Source organism: Epinephelus moara, chromosome 10 (genome assembly GCF_006386435.1).
Source record: "Epinephelus moara isolate mb chromosome 10, YSFRI_EMoa_1.0, whole genome shotgun sequence".
Taxonomy (NCBI): Eukaryota; Metazoa; Chordata; class Actinopteri; order Perciformes; family Serranidae; genus Epinephelus; species Epinephelus moara.
Genome location: NC_065515.1, coordinates 13,907,675 through 13,927,199, shown reverse-complemented (window position 1 = coordinate 13,927,199; position 19,525 = coordinate 13,907,675). Strand labels below are relative to the sequence as shown.

The window sequence follows — 19,525 nt, the reverse complement described above, 5'->3', positions numbered from 1 at the left end:
TCACAAATGAGCACTACTTTTATGATTTTTGAAGCGTACTAGGCTCAATGCAATCACCAGAGGTAAAAAGCTAACGTTAGGCTATAAACAAACTACACCACAGTTGCATGACTCAACGTCGCTACAACAAGGCTGTAACCGCCTAGCAACCGCCTTTTTTAAGACACATTAAAGCTTCAAAACTCACAAGTAGTGATGTATTTTATGTCGTCGAATAAAACATGAAAGTCTTCTAAGCTTATGTGAACCACAGACCTTATTTCAGGACTCACTTTGAGACGAGGGAACCAGTGGTGCTAAAATGCTAACTCATTTCCAGGTTTTAGGCCTCATAACTGCACCGCTCTGTTGCCATACCTTGACGTTTGCTGAAACAACGCCCCTGCGGTTGAGAATATGTTATGGTTAACAAAAACAGTCAATTGCAGGTCTGTGATGACACAAACTCACCCTGACCTCCACCCTATAGGGTCACAGTACTTCCTGTGCTGGCACTGACTGTCACCACTGGATGTAAATTGTGAGGTGCATGATCGTTCTAACTCCCGATCTGAAACAGACTGCAAAAACCCAACTGTGGTCAAATCCATGAGTATAACACAAGGCAGAAATTTGCATAATGTCCGCTCTTTTAGCCACCACCTGCCACTGAATTGCCGCTGAGTATTTCCTGTGGACATACAGTACTGCGAAATAATTATTTGTTTGTTGACACAGCGACATGAGCTCATGAGGTGCAGTAATTATTTCGCTACACATGACAAAACAATTGCAACGACTAAACATGGAGAAAGACCTGTGTGCAAACATGTTAAATATGAGAGTGCTCATTGTTAAGAGTCAAAGTCCCGACATCAAATTGGAGCCGAAGTCCTGGAATGTCTTACAGGAGGGGGAAAAACATAACGACTGCTGCCAGCCTCCCAAAAGGAGCTGGCTGCAGTCGTTAAGCGCGGAGCCTGTACCCGGCATGCCTTTCCCCATCTTCCCCCCTTCTCTCCTCATGTTTCTGAGGTCAGTAAACAAGAAGTGTGTGTTTCCCTTTAAGGAGCCCCCACCGTTTGCACAGCGGAGGGGGGAGGAGCGGGCCTGCGGAACAGCGGCTGAGGAGGGAAAAAAAAAAAAAAAAAAAAAATCCAACAGAGGACGGTTTCAAGTCCCCCCAATAGAAACTGTGCCTGATTTGTGGCCAATGTTGGAGATGTAAAAAAAAAAAAAAAAAAAAAAAGAAGAGAAAGAGAGGGAGGGAGAGGAGAGAGAAGGAGGAGGGAGGAGGAGGGGGAGGAGGAGGAGAAGGGGGGGAGGAAAAACACTAAAGGGGTAGCTATGGAGATGGAGCGTTTTCCTGGCTGCTTTCTTTGACAGGTGTTGAGTGGGGCAAAAGTCTTAAAACAGAATCCAGCATGTACGCCAAAGGTAAAGGAGCTGTCGTCCCTTCCGATAGCCAAGCGAGAGAAAAGTAAGTGAATTATGCGCTATATGTAAGACTTTACCTGCTTATCATGCAGGAGAGGGGGGCAGAGGAGGGGAGTCCAACTTTCTAAACTAGCTACTGTTATTTAAAAGGAGTGTACTGTACTAAAAGAGTGCGCTCCTCTGCGCGCCCCCCTCCCCTCCGACCACCGTAGAGGTGCGTCTCTTAAACTTTTTTTTTTAAATTGTCTTGTTTGCACTTTTGCACGGGATATTTACTAATATTGTGTGTCCGTGCAAAGCGCACACACTTCCTCCTCCTGTGCAAGCTTTTTATTTTGGAGAGCAACGTTGTATTTTAATGTTGTGATCCTGCACGCTTCTGCAAGTATCCAACAAGAAGAAGAAGAAGAAGCGCGTTTTCATTTCGGGGTGAAACATGTTTCTGTGGGGTGTTATGTGCTCGGACACACCGCTCGGCTCGTCCTCTTGTAAACTTTCCGATGTGAAGCTGCTCGGATGGTTTGATTATTCGGTGTTGTAGAATTTAAAACGCGGGTGCAGCTTGCTCCGGCTTGTGTTCGCTCTGTGTGTGTTTCTAGCCGGGCGCAATCAAACCTGGCGATGAAGGGAAAAGTTTTGTCCCATTCAGCAGTCATACAGCGGTGGTAAACTTTTTAGCATCCACTCACACGAAGGAGAGTCATGCTGCCACGAGAATGAAGCTGTTAAAATTACAGAAGCAGGCTTATATTACATGACTAGTCAATTAATGTAACATCGGATGTGAATCTTCAGGGTTATTGTGTGTGGAAATATTGCAAAAATCACTTTCGTGTGCTTTTATATACATGCAACACCATCATGCTTTGTGCTATAATCTGATTTAAATGTTCTTTATTTCCTTCACCTTAAAGCACGTGTGTTAGTGCATGGATTAGTGCTTTAATATACAAGATAAAAAGCCAAGTAACTTTTAAATGTCACTGTCCCTTGTATAGACTGAAGGCTGCACTGCTCCTCATGCCTGCTCCTTATTTCGCTGCTCTCTATATGTGGCCATTCACAGATTTCTTTGCATCCCCTCTCTTTAAATTGATGTTGTCCTTTATCACCATTAGCTATTTTTAAGCACCAAAAAAAACTCTGAGGTTAGAGGAGTTAGCAGGGATCCCTGCTGGGATGCAATTGTAATCTAAAAACACTGTCAGGTCCTGGGAGGCTGTGCTGTTACACAGCGCCTCATACATCTGTAATAGAAACAAAATTTCTTTAGAGACTCTCTTGCATTTTTTGATGCATTGCCGTGTCACATTCAATTGATTAAGCTTTCTAGAGATGTGGGCTCGCTTATGTGCTTAGTGTAAGCTTCCTCGACTATGACTTTGTACACTTCCAGTGCCACGAGCGTTTAATTTCACTCTGAATTCACATCAGATTATTGGAAAATTGAGCAGCTCCGTGTGTGTTTGTGTCTGTGTGGAGGTGGAGGAGTGAATCCTAAATGAAAACAGTCCCATGTGGTTTGACGAACAGCAGGCGGAGTGACCTTTGAACCAGCATATGATGCTTTAATATTGCATATGAACCATCAGCAGACGCTGGGCTGCCTCTACACCTGTTTGTGTGCCTTGGCTTCGCTACTTTATTTACAATACGACGAGAGCAATTTGTGATTTTAGATGCTGTGTTCTTAGACAGTTTTTAGTTGCACTTGCTTGTTCAGGGAGTGTGGATTATGTTCCATGTGTTATTGGGAGTGAAATCAGTGCAGAGGCAGCATGTATTTCAAATGATAGTGTAGGAGGAGGATTAATAATTTAACTCATAAGAAATACAAGTCTTTTGGGAGCTGGAAATGATGAACGCGTCTGTGTTAAGGCTGCTCCTGAATAACAAAACTCTTGAATTTGTTGTTTTTATTTTAGTGTGTTTGTTTGCATTTATTTCATGTATCAGAAACCCCACAGTAAATATCACAGTCTTTAAAGCTGTGTGTATATTTAGTTTAGCTCCCGTGTGAGTGTGTGTCCTGCACGTCACAGGCCTATAGGTATTGTCCAGACATAATGGACGACGCTTGCCCTCTCCCCTCACCTGTCTTGTCACCCTAACCTGCCCCGCAGGGCCAACACATGTTTCCTTGTAAATGTGGAGCTCACAACAGCTGCCTCAATGCATCACTGAATTAGCTCATATTCATATTTACATATTCATATGGCTCTTTGCATATGCAGATACTAAAAAAGGGGGCGCCCTGGATGGACTTCCGATTAAAGCAGACTCACTCATACAGTGTGACAGAGCATCACAGCTGCAGCGCCTGCTTAGAGGATTGATAATCAAGTCATATGATTAAATAAACTATAAACCGATCATGTAATACCTATAATAATGTAAGGAGGCAGTCAGGTTTGGTCAGCTGGTTTGTTTAAAATACAGAAGACAATTAAAAATAGTGGCATTACTATATATCAGCTCTAATTAAATATATCAAGGTTATTCTTCCAGTGTTCCACTAGATATTTTTATCCCACTAATGTGTGAATGTGCTCCTGTTTAAGCTTGTTATTCTGTTGATTTAGATTAAGTTGCACCATATTGCAGTTAAATTAGATGCACAAAACTTGTTGAAGGAAAAGTAGAGACTAATAGTAAAGACTGGAGTGGATTGTAATTTGTCCAAAGCAGTGTTGTAGAGTTTAAAGCAATCACACAATACGAGGGTGCGGGCAGGGCATGTGATTTAGACCAATTGGTGCTCCAAGGAAGAAGTTGCAGAGCGGAATATTGTGTAGTTTCTGCAATAACTTTTGCTGCTGTTTGTATTTTAGGGCATGATGTGTCATTAAATTCCTAAAATTGTACACATACAGTATTTCAAACAGCTTTTATACTTTAACACCATTTGGTTTTGTTTGCAATCTGGCGTCGTTATGAGTGACGTCCAGCTGCTGAAGCTTTTCAGGGAAATTGTGGATTAACCTCACTCTGGAAGTTTTGGAACAGCCAAAAGAAACAGCATCTTAATAATCATTTTTCAGGGTTCCTACGGTCGTGAAATTCCAGGAAAAGGTTTGAAATTAGAAAAACAGCCCTGGAAATATTTTGCAATCAACAAAATGCTTTGGAAAAGTTTTAGTATTTTCATAAAAATCCTAAAACATGTTTGATACTACGAGAAATATGCTCCTTGTATTACTTATTTACAGTCTAGTGCTGCTCTGCGTGGCCGTTGAAACATCACTAGTATCACATGATTCACATAGACCAGAATGGCAGCACATCACCGCCAAGGCCGCACACCCTTTTGGAAGAAAGAAGCACGCTGTCATGTTAGGCGAGAAACAGGAAAATGCTGAAAATGCTGAAAACCAAGGCGTTCACACTGATATTTGAGGCACCTAAGATTCATAAAGATTTGACTGGTAAATCTTTAAAGCAGTGGTTCCCAACTGGTGGGTCGCGGGTCCTTTCGAAAACATGTCAAGTATGTAAAAAACAATGCATTTCCAGCACAGAGCTTTTATTTTCAAGAGCTGTATCTTTGCTGTGGAGTAAGCAACTAATGGACAGCCACTTGACAGAGACAGCAAACGACCTCAACGACATGTTCAAATGCAAGTATGACACTGAAAATATTACACCATGTGGACCTTGAACTAATGACTAAGGAGAAACCTGGACCCCCTGGCTGGACCAGTTGGGAAATGATGCTGATGACAGTAACTGATAACTTTATTTAACAAGAAAAAAAATGCATACAAATTTGCTAAAATTACAACCCAAACACATCGAATTGCATTGACATAAAAAATATTATGGAAAAGTTATGGAAATTCATTGGTAGAATCTGTGGGAACCCAACTAATTTTTACACCACTGTCTCCTGAAACTCTAAGAAAAGAGGAAATCTTAAAAAAAAACTTCTAGGAGCAGAGATAAAGGTTGTAACTTACTGTATGTGGTACAGTGTTGTCAGTGTTGTAGGTGCTACAATGTCTTTTAGCTCCTGGTGTTGCAATCCTACCATATTCCCTCTGATAATAATAATCTGTTGATTGCAGTATGCAGTTGTCAGATTTGATACATTTTCTTCAGGTAATCTGGTGCGTACAGATGTGCAGTCTGCAACCTTAAAAAGTTTACCAGAAAATGCAAAGCTCTTGTATAGTGCTGCACGTTCCTCTGTGTTTATAGTACTGAATGCTTCAGTTATCAGCCACCTGAATTGTATACAGTAGTCCTCGGGTTTAGTATACAAAATGTTCCAATATACAAGCTCAAGTGTGCGTTTAAGTGTATGTGCGACACTGCACAAAGCTGTGTGTGCATGCAGAGCGTGTTTTTATTTCCTTCAAAGCCTTGAAACCAAGGCTCAAATCCAGCCCGTTTGTTCAGAAATGCAACATAAAACAAACAGTCACATGTGCCTTTCACACTTATGTGGATTCCTCCACACAGCTAATGCTTTGCCATACAAGCGCCATCCAGCTGCCTGGTGTCGCTGTCTTAAGATCACAGGTAGCGGGCACGAGGGGGGGAGTGAAGTGTTTTGTTTGCACATCCTTGAAAAGCATTATTGTGATCAGACATTTTGTAAAATGAAAACATGCTACTGTTAATAATAAAGGTAGAGGGAGAACCGGTGCCCTTGCAACCAAAGAAATTAATTACTCTCTACACGTTTTTTTTCACAGTGTTTTATTTAATTTAATTTGAACAGGGGTAATACAGCAGCTTCAATATTAATGTCACCTTATTATTTAGTAACTGGAACCTCTTTGAAATATGCACTGATGAATCCGGCTTCCTAATTAAAGGTGCCATTCACAAAAATATTTAATAGCTTGATCAAACATCTCATTTTTTTAAAATCACATTCTTAGTTTCCAAAAGAATTCTGCTCCCCTCGTTTGTTTTCTAATCCTCTGTGTTTGTTTACAGACATTTTTGTGCGATTTCAAGTGTCGCTGGATTTGTTTGGGAAAAGAACTTCAAGAACTTCAAGTTAATCAGTTTGTTTTGAACACGGGGTTCTTTACATCCTTCACTCCTCCTCTGGCTCCTCCCACGTATTTACATGCAGTTTAATGGGGATCTTCAGGTCTGAATGCATGGTTTTGATTCTACACAGATGGCTCTGCCATCTGCATTTTAGCCTTTTGAAAGAAGCATAAAGAGCTACGCACCAACATAGGCAGAAACATTGCACTAAAAGTAAAGAAACCCTTGATTTACCCTCGGCACCCTTTGGCTGACTGCTTTCATTCAGATATGTCAACAGTCAATTAATGCTGCCTTTCGTCAGCTGCTTTGGGTGCATCCGCACAAATTTGTTAGTTTTCTCACTTGAAATAAAGGAGACAGTATAAATATTGAAGCTACGTGCCTGAAGTTGTTAATCAGTTTGGCAACAGAGCACACAGAGGAGAAGTGTGTATGTCTTCTGTCAGGATACAGAGAGAAGCATCTGCCTGAACACACAACAGGTTCACAAGAATTCACGTGTTCTGTTTTTATAGAAAACAAAGGATTGGATTATTGTTTGTTAAAGCTATTATCATACATGTATTAATGTGCTCATTTGCTGCTCTGCCTCTTTCACTGAGAGCTGACAATGAACAAGTTAGTCAGTTGGTTAAACTCTGAGGTTAGAGGACATTTACAGGTGAGTCTGTCGATTGGTAAACGTCACAGAGTCAACCTCGCTGCTGCTCGGAAGTGAGAGGACTAAATGTTTTTGTGTGAGCACGGATGCTCGTGTGTGTGTGCATGTGTGACAGAGTGTGGATTAACCCATGGCTAAAGCCATGCGTGTTTACACGCGTATTGACACTGATTTGTTTTGACAAAGGAACTGCCATAACAAAGCTAAGCAAATATAAACAGTGTGTGCAGTGGGAATAAGCTTTAGTGAAACAGCTTCACAGTATCACAGGTGTCTCAAACAGCCATCCAATCTCTCATTCACCTTCAAGTGAAACATCACCATGTTCACACCCGTTCACCACTGCACTGTCAGATCTATACTGCTTTTATATGATCTTTATAAATATTTAATATTTAGGAAATAATATTTTGTGTTTTTATCCGGTTACGCTTTGTGTTACATTCGGTGCGCCACTGAATACATAAATTATGCATGCTATACATGTTTATTCTATTGTGAGAGATAATATATGAAAACAGATGCAGTAACGAGCCCGGCTGAATCCTCCTCCATCACTGCCTCCATTCATACCTTACCTCACCCTGCCCCTGCCCTTGCCGCTGAATTATTGAAACGAAGACATGAAAGTTAATTTGCTAACTGTCTGTGCTTTAGCTGGCTAAACTCAGCCGAGATGCCCTTGTCTCTGGAGGGGAGCAAAGGAAAGGGAAGGCAGGATGGGGCAGCCCGGGGCTAAATGTCAGGTGTGTTTCCTGGGGACGAGGCAGTGGGAGAGATCTCCTTGATGTGTGGACATGGAGCAAAGTAATAGTTAGGCAGCATGAGGTTTGTTCCAGGGAAGGAGAGAAGATCAGAAAGTGTGTAGCAGACTCCAAGTTGCTATATGGTGGAGAAACTTGCAAATGTCTTGTAGCTTAAGAGGGGGAGAGTGAGAAACAACAGATGCACTGCTTGGCTTTGTGTCTCTTCTAATGTAAAGTCACAAAGCTGCTTTTTATCCTGAGCCTTGACATTTAGTCAGCAGTCAAAGCACAGGTCAAATATTCTTCCTCCCACTCAGACAGATCTTCCTCTCATCATGTAATTTGCATCAGCACTCTTTATCTTTAAATTTCATCTGTGGACGACTTCAGTGAAGGAGGACAGAGCGAAATGTTTTGCGGAGGAAATTTGAGACGTGGAGTGGACTGCGTGGTTGTGGTTTTGTCTTGTAAGCATCTCATCTTTTATTCCTGAGTGACATGTGTAACTAGTGCAGGGTTCACAGGGAAGGAATACAGGTTTACAGTATCCACAGAGAAAGGAGCTGAGGCCCTGACCTTCAGTTTCCCTCTGACACAGCTCTCCTGTACAGTACAACCCCCCCACTCCCCATGTCTCCTTTATCTACCTGGCCTTCCTCAGGCTTTGCTCCATCAGCTAACAAAAAGTCTCCTCCTCAGCCGAGTTACATTTACTGCTTCTGACAGAGTAACAAAAGGTGTCCCCTGAAGCCTGGATTGAATGAGTATTTTTAAATAATGCATTGCAGCCAGGGCAGGTGCCCATCACTAGGGCAAAGAGCCCCTCAGATCACACTGGGCTCTGCCATGAAAATTTCATTGCATTGCTGCATTGCTCATGGGAATCTCTGTTCGATCCTGTACAGTGCGGACGGGATATATAGGAGCTGACGCCTGCCGCTGGGTATTTCACACTGCAAAGAGGGCTTCATTTTTACATTTTACACCAACAGATTCCTCACTATACCCAGAACCTGGGAAACTTAAACGTCCCCTGAACTGCTCAGGCTGACGGAGCAAAAACAAACCCGGGTGGTTATGTCAGAGTGAATGACCAAAAAGCACAAAACAAAAAAAGGCAAACCTGATTATTCAAGTACTGTCACAGCCATACTCCCCAGCATGACTTTCTCATTTCCCTCTCGCTTTTTAAAATCCTATTTTGCCCCTGAGTTTTACAGTTTCAGTTTCTTTTACCCACTAAAATACATCTAAACTGTGTCCTCTGACTGTCCAGCTGCCAAAATCCAGATGAGAGGAAAAAGGGGCCTGATAGAGATGTTGACACACTCATCTTTGCTCTCACAGATATTAAGGTTTCTGAGCAGCAGTGAGATATATGTTGATTTCTTTTGCCCTGGGTTTTGCCCCTTTGCCTTACGTTACTGCCAGTGTTTTTTGGGGCCGTTTACCATGGATGTATAAAAGGTGCTCACTGGGCATATACGCCAAAAAGTCTCCAGCAGGTTACCTCATGGTTGTATGTTTTTGGCCCATAGAGCACGCACCCTTTAGTCCTTCTGCCGAGCAGGGTTGAAAGCAGGGGTGTCCACTGGTGTTTTCAGACCAAACAGTTTTTGGGAGGAACCTCCTTCAGGGGAGCTCCCCCCTAGAACGTCATACCTTCAGGCTTTTTTTCTGTCTGCATTCACATCGCCAGTGGGACACTGAAGTCCCGTACTATTAGCTGGCAAGTGGTTGGTTTGCACTGTATTTCCACTGTTGCTCTGTGAAGCCTGGACTTCACTGTCGGTCCATTTGTCCATGTTTTCTTCCATTTTCTCCCCTTGCTAGCTGTTGATCAGGTTTTCTCTGTTCTTTACATGGTAAACAAGTTTTAAAAACTGGCAGTTGCCGGTGCTGCACTGGCTGTGTTAGACCAATCAATGTACACTTATGTCACTCATGGTTCTTCATGTGCTGAGAGAGTACCTACTCTGAAATAGCTTCTTTGCATATGACGTTAGACATTGGTGCGCTGTCCAGATGGAGGGCAGGCAACTGGAAGCAAAGGCTACCAACACTGCACACATGCCTATGATTTGTGCTGTTTATGGTTGTTGGGAAAAATTGGGAAAAAACAAAGGCCACTTTAAAGCCCAAAATTCGGAGAATGTAAAGGAGAGACTTAAAAAACTTAAGGCCAACGTGAGTTTCAATTTTCTGACAATACCTGCTGCGTGCAGGTTAATCCAGCCCTATTATGTAGTCAGTTTCTTCTATATCCAGTTCACACAGTGTATGGATCAATCACTCCCTGCCTTCCATCTAAATTTTACATGTCATAAGAGTTACATGATTGCAAACAAGCTATAGGAGCTAAAAAAAAAGGCGTTATAAGGATCACTACGATCATTTCTAGTTCTTTCAGTGCAGACACAACAAAATGGGAGCTTCTTAGAGCTATGAAAAAGTTTCTGAAAATGCCCCATGACTTCCACTGGTGGAGCTGGGTGACCTCCTGTTGGTACCCCTCACACATGAATAAACAAAATAATTTCATCATATGGCTCTGGTAGACTTTCCAAATGTTAATAGACCGAATGGAAACTCTGATAATAAGATGATTGATTAAGAAGGGTTTGTTTTGTTTTGTTTGTAATGTTCAAAAAAAAAAAATAAATTTTTTTTTACAGCCAGTCCTTTTTCTAAAACTGCGTATGAGAACAATATTACTTACTTGAAACAATGTGCCCCCTGTGATGATCCCAAAAGTTGCAATACCCCGTGTGGCCACTGTAATTTTTTTCCCCCAAGAGTGTTTTGATTAGTCCTGCCCAACTGTGCTTTGACTGGCTAGCACTAACCCCTAACCATGTTCTCTTTGCCCTAACCCTACTTGCATCCAACCCCAATGCAACAACACAACAAGTACTAGCCAATCACAGCAACAAAAACATAAATTGGGACAAGGCAAAAAAAGAGTGGCAACTACACCAAAACTGATTTCGTAAACAAATAAATAAATAAATAAATGAATAAAGAATTAAATAAATTTCTAAAAATTATTTACACTTACATAATATTTCCCCAAAAAACACACTAAAATTAAACATCAATCAAGGCTATGGCAGATATTGACAAAATGGACAGTGCTCTTTTAAACCATTATGGATAATATATATTTTTCTTTTTTTTAGCTTTTATTATGAAAAGCTTGATAAATTCTAATATTAATATTATGTTATTAATAATTTTATTATAATATTAATATTATAATAATATAAACAATTTAATGATAATAATATTCTTTATAAATGTACTTTTTTTTCTCTTACAGTTTTTTATTTTTCACATTTTCAGACAACACGTAATTAAACATGGTAGACTTGTTCCTAAACACAACACTGATCAGTTTCACTTAACCATACCAGGACAGTCACTCCATTCCAGATCAATATTAAACATTTACTACAGGCAGTTTGCTCTGTCTTGTGACTCACACTTCCCACAATCCTTCTCTGCACATGCAATCTGTGAGCGGGCCTTAGTGACACCTCTTAAAGGAAACACTGACCACCCCTCCATCACCACATCCACCCAACATACACAGAAACGCTCTAATGAAAAACTCTGTTGAACCATAAATCCTTTTTTTCTAACAGCGTGTTTACACTACGTATCTGAAAAGGGTGTTGATACAGTTGTATCTGATGTAAGAGTGAGAAATAGAAGAGGCGATAGCATCTAGTGTCTAATGCTAGTTGAAACTGGTTCGGACCAGCTGTAGCAGATAATTTTCTTTTAGCAGATAGTTGTCAAGACATTGCAGTGAAATTCAGTGATATCTTTGAGGTGATAAAGAATCAGGTTGCTCAACTCTGGCCCAGCTCATTATTGATTCATTCAGTATCATCCAGCATCAACCCAAACATCATAACTCTGTGTCTGCTCCGGCCTTGATGCATGTGATCAGCATAAAAACAGTCGCCCACCGCACACAAAAGCTCAGCAGCTCCCCTCTAGTCTGTGTCACACCTGGAGACGATGGCATACAGATGATTGCAGGTTGTGATGTCTGTTTAGACTTCTGCATTGTAGTAAAAATACTGAGTTGATTCTTTGTGCTGCTGAGGGAGTAAAGGTTGATTTTGTCCAAGAGAGAGGTCTATGTGCGTCTTTCTGCAGCTTCATGCTCAGAAAAATACTGAATATTTGAGATGCAGAGGAAGACAACATTGATGTTATTAAGTTGTTCTCAAGTTGAGGTTTGAGTCTGGCCCAGCTCTTGCTTCCTGGATCTCTTCTTCTCTTTCAGCGATGAGCGTTAGCAAACAAAGGCAAAGACAGTGACGAGTAACAAGGATGAGTCAGCTGTTGAGAAATAGAGCAATGATCTGGTCCCACCAAAGTCACACTCTGTTACATAGAGATGGATTGATTTTAATTGATCAGATTTAGAGCAGCCCACAGTGACTTCTTCAACTTTCCAACTTTTTCCTTTTTCAGTTAAAAACAGTCCTTCATTCTGCCTGTGTATTTAAGGAGTTCACGGACTAGTTAGTTCAACTTGTAGCAAACGCTTATTTGCTTTCTTGGTCAGAGTTAGCTAAATAGATTGACACCACTCTCATATCTGCATGCACAGCCAGGAGATTATTAGCTTAGCTTAGCACAAAGACTGAAAACAAGGGGAAACAGTTAGCCTGAAACTGAAACATTTTTGGAAAACTGAAACAGTGATTCCAGAGAGAAGCAGACAGAGGGGTCTACAGTCTGTGTTTGAAGGATATATCCAGGATGTCAAACTGACTCAGCAGCAACAACAGGTTAAAAAGACAAAGATAGTTAGAAGCTAAAGCCGAACTATAGGCTACAGATCACAGTGTAAAAGTGAACCACCACATCACTGCTGATCGCCACACAAGACAATGAATATAAAGGGAAACTTTGCTGATATTGAACCAGCTGTGTGGCATCACAGTGTGTGCAGATGAACAGTGTTTGGCTTCACTCCTGTGTTCCTAGGAGGGCAGGGATCTTGTTCTTCTGTGCACACTGTGATGACACAGAGCTGGTTAAATATCAGCAAAATTTCCCTGCTTCCCTTCACTGGTTCCTGTACAGCAGGGTCGGTCTTTTTTTCACTGTTATTGTCATTAAAAAGCAAAAGCAGCATGTGTATACATTCAGTAGGCTATATCTTCAGTAGCTAGCTAGCTAACCCTACACTTTTCAGGGTTTGATTTTGGTTTTGGAACAGGGAAGAAACGTATATCTTTTTCCAACCTCTCCAGGTAACGAGTATCATTAATACACGACGTGCCCTAGGCACAACATTTAGCTCCAAATCCACAAAACCACCCTGAAAATGAGGGAAATCTGAAAGGACTGCATTAGAGTCAATGGAGCACAGCTGTGTTGTTGTCGGACCCTGGTCTGAGCCAGCGTGATGCTACATTATGATTGGCCAGTCTGCGTCCAGGGGCGGGACTTACTGAAGGGTCAATTGCCCAGCTGAAAGCGCTTGAGAGTGTTTTTTATTTTTTCAAGGAAGATGCGTTGGATGCGTCTTGTTGCTATGATACAGAATTTTCATGGAAGTAAAGATGTTCGCACAATGTAGAGTACTTACTCTGGATAAAGGGAAGCCTGAAGCATGTAGGGAGAAATTACGGACCCCCCCGGTTTGCATGGGTTCATGAGAGGAAACATATATTAGTACCGTATACAGTATGCTGACATATGTCTATTCCATTGTTGTTGGTGTTCAGCACTTCCACTTGTAAGATATGATGGCTGATCTTTGTTCAATTTGTCCTGCCCCTTTTCTACTGTGCTTGGACAGGTGGGTAAAAAGTGACAGTGAGGAGTGAAGCATTTTACCCAGAGTTGAACATTTTTCAACTCTCAGCCAAAAAAAGCCAGACATGCAGCGCTCAGTGCAGAATAGAAGCTCAGCACCTTGTCATGCTGCTGGCGTTAAGAGCGTAGCGTAAATAGGTGGCGCTCCCATTGTAAAGACTTTTAAAAATATGCTGGGCTCATCCTTCCTCTAAATGCAGAGCATCAACCCCAGAAACTTTTCTTGGCCATAGCTTCCGCCAAACTCTTTGCTGCAGCTCCATCGTTATGGTCTCTCCCCCCTCTCTTTATTTTAAACTGTCAATATTCATTATATCAAAAGCAAACATCTGAGTCATGCACATACAGATGAAGCATTGAGAAGACAAAACAAGAAGCAGTGCTATACAGACAAAAAACAACAAAACAAAAACAATACAAATCTAAAATAAATTAATTTCTCCCCCATATCACTCTGGCTGAGTGACATAAGCGCATCACTTCTGGTGCGCCTGCACGAAGTCGCTCCAGAAACCCAACACACTGGTATACTGAAAACTACAGAGAGCGTTCCGCGGCGATGATAGGCTCAATCAGCATGGTGTGACCTTGTTTGGCACGGGCCTGAATGTAACAGACGTTCATATATATGTAAAACTCTCACACTCCAGCTTTAACACGTTATATTTTGTTTCTCTAATCAAGATAAAAACCAAAGTGTGTATCTGATATGCATAAATAGGCATTGACATGTGGCTGGCACCTAAATATAACAGGAATCCAACAAGCAGCGTGGTGCCAGCTGAGCGTCCAACTTGAGCCACGTCTGAGGATATTTTTCGTCTCCTCTGAACGTGTTTCTCTCAGCGTCTGCACTGTCTTGTTTTCAGCCTCTGTGCCTCAACAGCAGAGTTCCTAAAACCACAGGGATATGGCTGAGTGCCACAGAGGCTCTTTAGCTCGGAGCTGCAGAGCTTTACATCACACATTTACAACCCCTCCACAGTGTATATGATCTCCATGCTGTGAAATCTTGTTTATCCAAGCTCCATCTAAAACGACACTGTGATGATTTTCTGCCAATTGTGCGCATTTGTTGGACGCACATCGATGGGCTACTTGGAATGAAACAAGTGTTATACAAACCAGGATGAGGAGAGAGCATGACCTTGTTTTTTAATTTTGAAATAATCTTTCAAATGTGCTGCTTTTTGAAGGAGGTTTAAGGACGGTAAAAGATCCCCAACACTGACTTCTCTCTCTGTCTTTGTTTTCCAGGTTAGCTTTATATGTGTACGAGTATTTGCTGCATGTCGGCGCACAGAAATCAGCACAGACCTTCCTGTCAGAGGTAAGACGTTCTTTCAGACTTCCTGTTTCTTAAGCCTGAGCGTGATTCCCCCTCTATTGTATGACCAGGAATGGGATTCACATTATAAGGCTTCAAGCAGCTGTTGAGCAATCTTTCTAAAAGCTGAGCTCTGGACACTGAAAACTGTGACAAAATTATACATTAATGAGCCAAGACTGTTTTTTTTACAGCTGCTGAACAACAGCCATGTTCTTTTGAGGGTTTATTAATTTGGGACAATGTAAACATGGCATCGGTTGGGCTACTTAATATGATTACCCGCCCTTCATTATTAGCTCTAATTTGTAATCATAAACATTGTATAATTAGAGCGGTTTGACACATTGTGAGCATGTGTTGTTGCTGACTTTTCTGCTATGACATTTAAGAAGCCAAGCCAGTCCCTGCTAAGTTAATTCAAGCGCACCTTTAATATTTGAAACCATTCCAACCCTAACCGTGTGTCCCAGGTCCGCTCGACTTATTAGTCTCATATTAGGCCCCTGAACTGTTGAAGAGGTAAGGTCTCTAATGTGTTGCATCCTCTTCCTTAATGGACATCCTTCCTGCTAATGGTCCCATGTCCAGGCGGTCTCCTGTACAACACCTCTCCTGCCCCGGCTGGCTTTATTCAGCTCCACTTAATACACTCCCCAACACTGAGAGGGCTTTACTGGCAAGCAAAGGCAGGTCTATATCATTCAACTTTAATACTGACAGCGTTTATCTGTCATTTCATCAGGTGAGCTCAGTGTAGAGTCACATAGAGATACTGTTGCACCTGCATAAAGTCACACATGCACGCTGCACACCCAGGAGCAAGAGAGAGGAGTGAGCAACAAGCAGCTCAGCTCATCATCTAGCAACAGGCTTTGATGAAATAGAAGAGTTGATTTTAAAGTTGAAATTGCTTTTATAGCAATTTTGTAAATATTAAAGGTCCAGTGTTTCAGATTAAGGGGGAAGTATTGGCAGTAGCCCAGAATGGACACACCAAACACTGGCTCTAGATAGGGCCATTCACTTTTCTTGTCGGCCATTGTAGTTCTCCAACACACTTGGCACGCGGGAGAAGTTTCAGTTAGTTGCAATCTGCAGCCTTACCACTAGATGCCACTAAATTCTACATACTGAGCCTTTAACGTTATACTGAGGACTAAAGTGAGTAAAGACAGTTTTGGAAATGCACTTATTCCCTTTCTTGCTGAGAGTTAGATGAGAAGATTGATACCACTCTTGTGTCTGTAAATATGAAGCTACAACTAGCAGCCAGGCAACTGGACTCGCTTGAGTTTCTTTGAGACATTTCGCCCCTCTCTGAGCTTAAGTTCTCTGAACCGAAGAAGCCTCTTGGATGACAGGCGGAACATCTTCAAGAAACTCAAGCATGTCTAGTTACCAACAATATAGCTCTTAAGATTACCATGACGTGAATGACTGAGAAGCTTCACCGACAACTAGCAGCCAGTTAGCTTAGCTTAGCATTAAGACTGGAAACGGGGGAAACAGCTAGTCTGGCTCTGTAACAAGTACATTCTAATATATTATTAAGTGTAAAGACAAGAAGTTGTGGTTTTACAGGGGTGATGTCTTGGTCTGTTTCTGCCAGGCATCTAGACCCTGTCTCCAGTCGTTATGCTAAGCTAAGCCACGCGGCTACTCAACCACAGATGTATAATAATAACTAGATACTGGACCCCAAGATGGCGCCTATTCAGTCCAGTGGAACTGCTTGCTTGGCGCCAGAAAAAGCTTCTAGCTTGCAGGTTTACTGGTTTGCAGGTTTTGTTTTTTAAATCCCTTTTCTTAACTTGAGGAACCTTTTACAAATAAGAAATCTCCATGGATCAAAAATTCATAATAGAAAGAGTCATAATTGACCTTGTTTGCAATTTGAGGTGTCCTGCTAAAAGTTTTACAGACATCTCTTTTACAGTGGTGGTCTACGGGAAAAATTATTTTTTGGCTGCCAAGGATTTTTCTCTCTGCAACGCAGTGAGTGGCCACTGGGAAAAACTGGAAGTAAGGCTGAGCTGCTATGCCTGGGGACCTCTTTTGCAGAATGACAGGAGGCCAGGGGCCAGTTAATAAACAAACATTAATAATGTTTAACAGACAAAATGAATAAGTGAGGCAAATCCAGTTGCAGCAGCCCCGCATAATCAGGCGTACGCAGGGGCGTTTCTGGGATTTAAGGACATTAGGGGCCAAGCCCAGACCTCTGCTGGGGTGTCGGGAGGATCCTCCCCTGGCATTTTGTCTGCATTTTTTAAAGTATTTACATAAACAAGCTCTATTTTGATGTTTTTATGCACTCTGGCACTTTATTTACATTCAAAGTATGAAAAAATCCCCCCTGTGAATAATTATTTTCATTGTGAATTAGAAAATGGTCAGTGGGCCACCAGGCACTCATCACAGGCTGTAAGTTGGCTATCACTGGGCTCCATATTTACCATACAGACATGAGAGTGATGTTAATTTTCTCATTTAATTCTCAGCAAAAAAAGCAAATGAGCATGTTTCTAAAATGTCAAAGTATTTTTTTAGTGGGCTGCACCTTGAGAGCTGATGTTGATAGAGCTTCTGTGAGATTCGTCTATAAATGCTTTTAACCACAACCATTTATTTTATGCCTGTAAACTGTAAAAAGAACTGTCACTGTCAAATCAGATGATGAAACACTGCTTTATATTCTTAAAAACAGTATGTCTTTTCCAGTTTTGTTGAAAAGGTTTTGAAAAAATAAAGAAAAATATCTCAAAAAGACCAGATTCTAAAATCACTGTCGCTGGGATGTGGATGTATCAGTGAGACGCAATCAGACAGAAATTGGTTGCCTTAGCGTATAGCGTGCAGGCAGGCTGGCAGCGGGGCGGGCAGGACGGCCCAGCTGCCAACAACCACCAGCGGATGTCTAAAATATGAAGCAGCGATGGGGGGAGCAGCACAGAGAGATCAAGTGGTCGGGCTGCAGAGAGCCTCGCTCATTCCAGAGCCCTTGTGGGTGAATCTTCTCCCAGAGATTGAGTGTTATTGGTTAGCTGCTGGAAAGGGGTGAAGTTTTGGGTCGCAGGCAACCGGAGGCGCACACAGACCCACACACACACACACACACATTTAAATGGCCTCAAACAGAAATTAAAACAACATCTACACAGACACGGATTAAAACAACATACACGCAGAGGAACACAAACAATCCATGTCCATGAGGCATGCACGCAAAGACTGCTAAGTCAATTTGACGCCAGTTGTCTCAAATGTAGCGCCTGCAACAGTGTATTGCTTAATGATTTTGTTTATTTCAACCACAGCATCGTTTGTGTTCAGTTGTCTTATATGGTCAGACTCAGTGTATTTGGATTAGACTGACAGTAATGGGTACATATCCCAGCAAACACAGCAGCTTGACCTTTCACCTTTTTCCCTTCGTGCAGCTCCAGCAGTAGACTTTGAGTGTTGAGGGATTTCTCCCGAGTATTTGAGGGAAGGTTGCAAACAGACATGATTTGTTACACTCATCTTCATCACTCAGTGTTCAATCACACGTTCAGTGTCCTCCAGATGTTTCTTGAAGAACACAAAACCTGATCACCCTCTCCACACTTTGATTTTCTGCCTGTTTCTCTTTCTTTTATACTTTGATCATCTGCCTTTTTTCTTCCGTTCCTCTTTACAACCCTCCCCACTTTTTAGTGCCTCCTTGTTTCCCCCCTGTTCTTCTGCTTGTGTCTTCTCACTAGAGTGGCCTAGAGCACTGAGTGCACTGCAACTTCAGAAAACACAACCATTGAAGAAATTTCTTCACCATTTGAAGAAAAATGAATTGCTGCAAATAAATAAAATGCAAGCAAACTGAGAGATACATACATACAAGATGCAAAACATGCTGCAAATTGTACGCAGCACAGCAAAACTAAATTTGAAAGTAAACTCTTGACCTAAGCAGGCTGTCTACAGGTCCTTTAAAAAGTCTTAAAATGTCTTAAGTTTTCTTAATATAAGGCCTTAAAAGTCTTAAATTGTCTTAAATTCAGATTTGATGGGTCTGAAATATTTTTGGTCACATAATCGCGAAAATGTCTCCAGCCTGACAGACCCAGTGACTGTTTACAATCATTGGACAGACCAAAGAATTGCAATAATAAATAGCATTTATGACAGTGATGAGATTTTGTTTTCTCTTTACATTAAACCCAGTAAACTTAAACTCACCCAATTGTTGTCATCTTTCCTTACTGTCCGTGTTGAACTGACATCACTGTGTTTACATGAGAAAAGTACTTAGACTTGTGTGTCTCACACACGTATCTACAGTGGTGTGAAAAAGTGTTTGCCCCCTTCCTGATTTCTTACTTTTTTGCATGTTTTCCACACTTAAATGTTTCAGATCATCAAACAAATTTAAACATTAGTCAAAGATAACACAAGTAAACACAAAATGCAGTTTTTAAATGAAGGGTTTTATTAATGAGGAAGAAAAAAATCCAAAGCTACATGGCCCTGTGTGAAAAAGTG

General features: G+C 41.5%; 1 protein-coding gene across 2 annotated transcripts in view; it reads left to right on the top strand.

The window, feature by feature from the left end:
- Window positions 1–1,294: 1,294 nt before the first annotated feature.
- ssbp4 (single stranded DNA binding protein 4) overlaps window positions 1,295–19,525 on the top strand; it is a 121,356-nt gene continuing 103,125 nt past the window's right edge. Inside the window, exons 1-2 of one of the 2 annotated variants that reach the window (XM_050054531.1) lie at window positions 1,295–1,459; window positions 14,932–15,004. In XM_050054531.1, the coding sequence (XP_049910488.1) occupies window positions 1,404–1,459; window positions 14,932–15,004 (129 nt within the window). In that variant the 5' untranslated portion in view covers window positions 1,295–1,403. The remainder of the gene's footprint in view (window positions 1,460–14,931; window positions 15,005–19,525) is intronic. The other variant, XM_050054532.1, reaches the window with a different exon arrangement.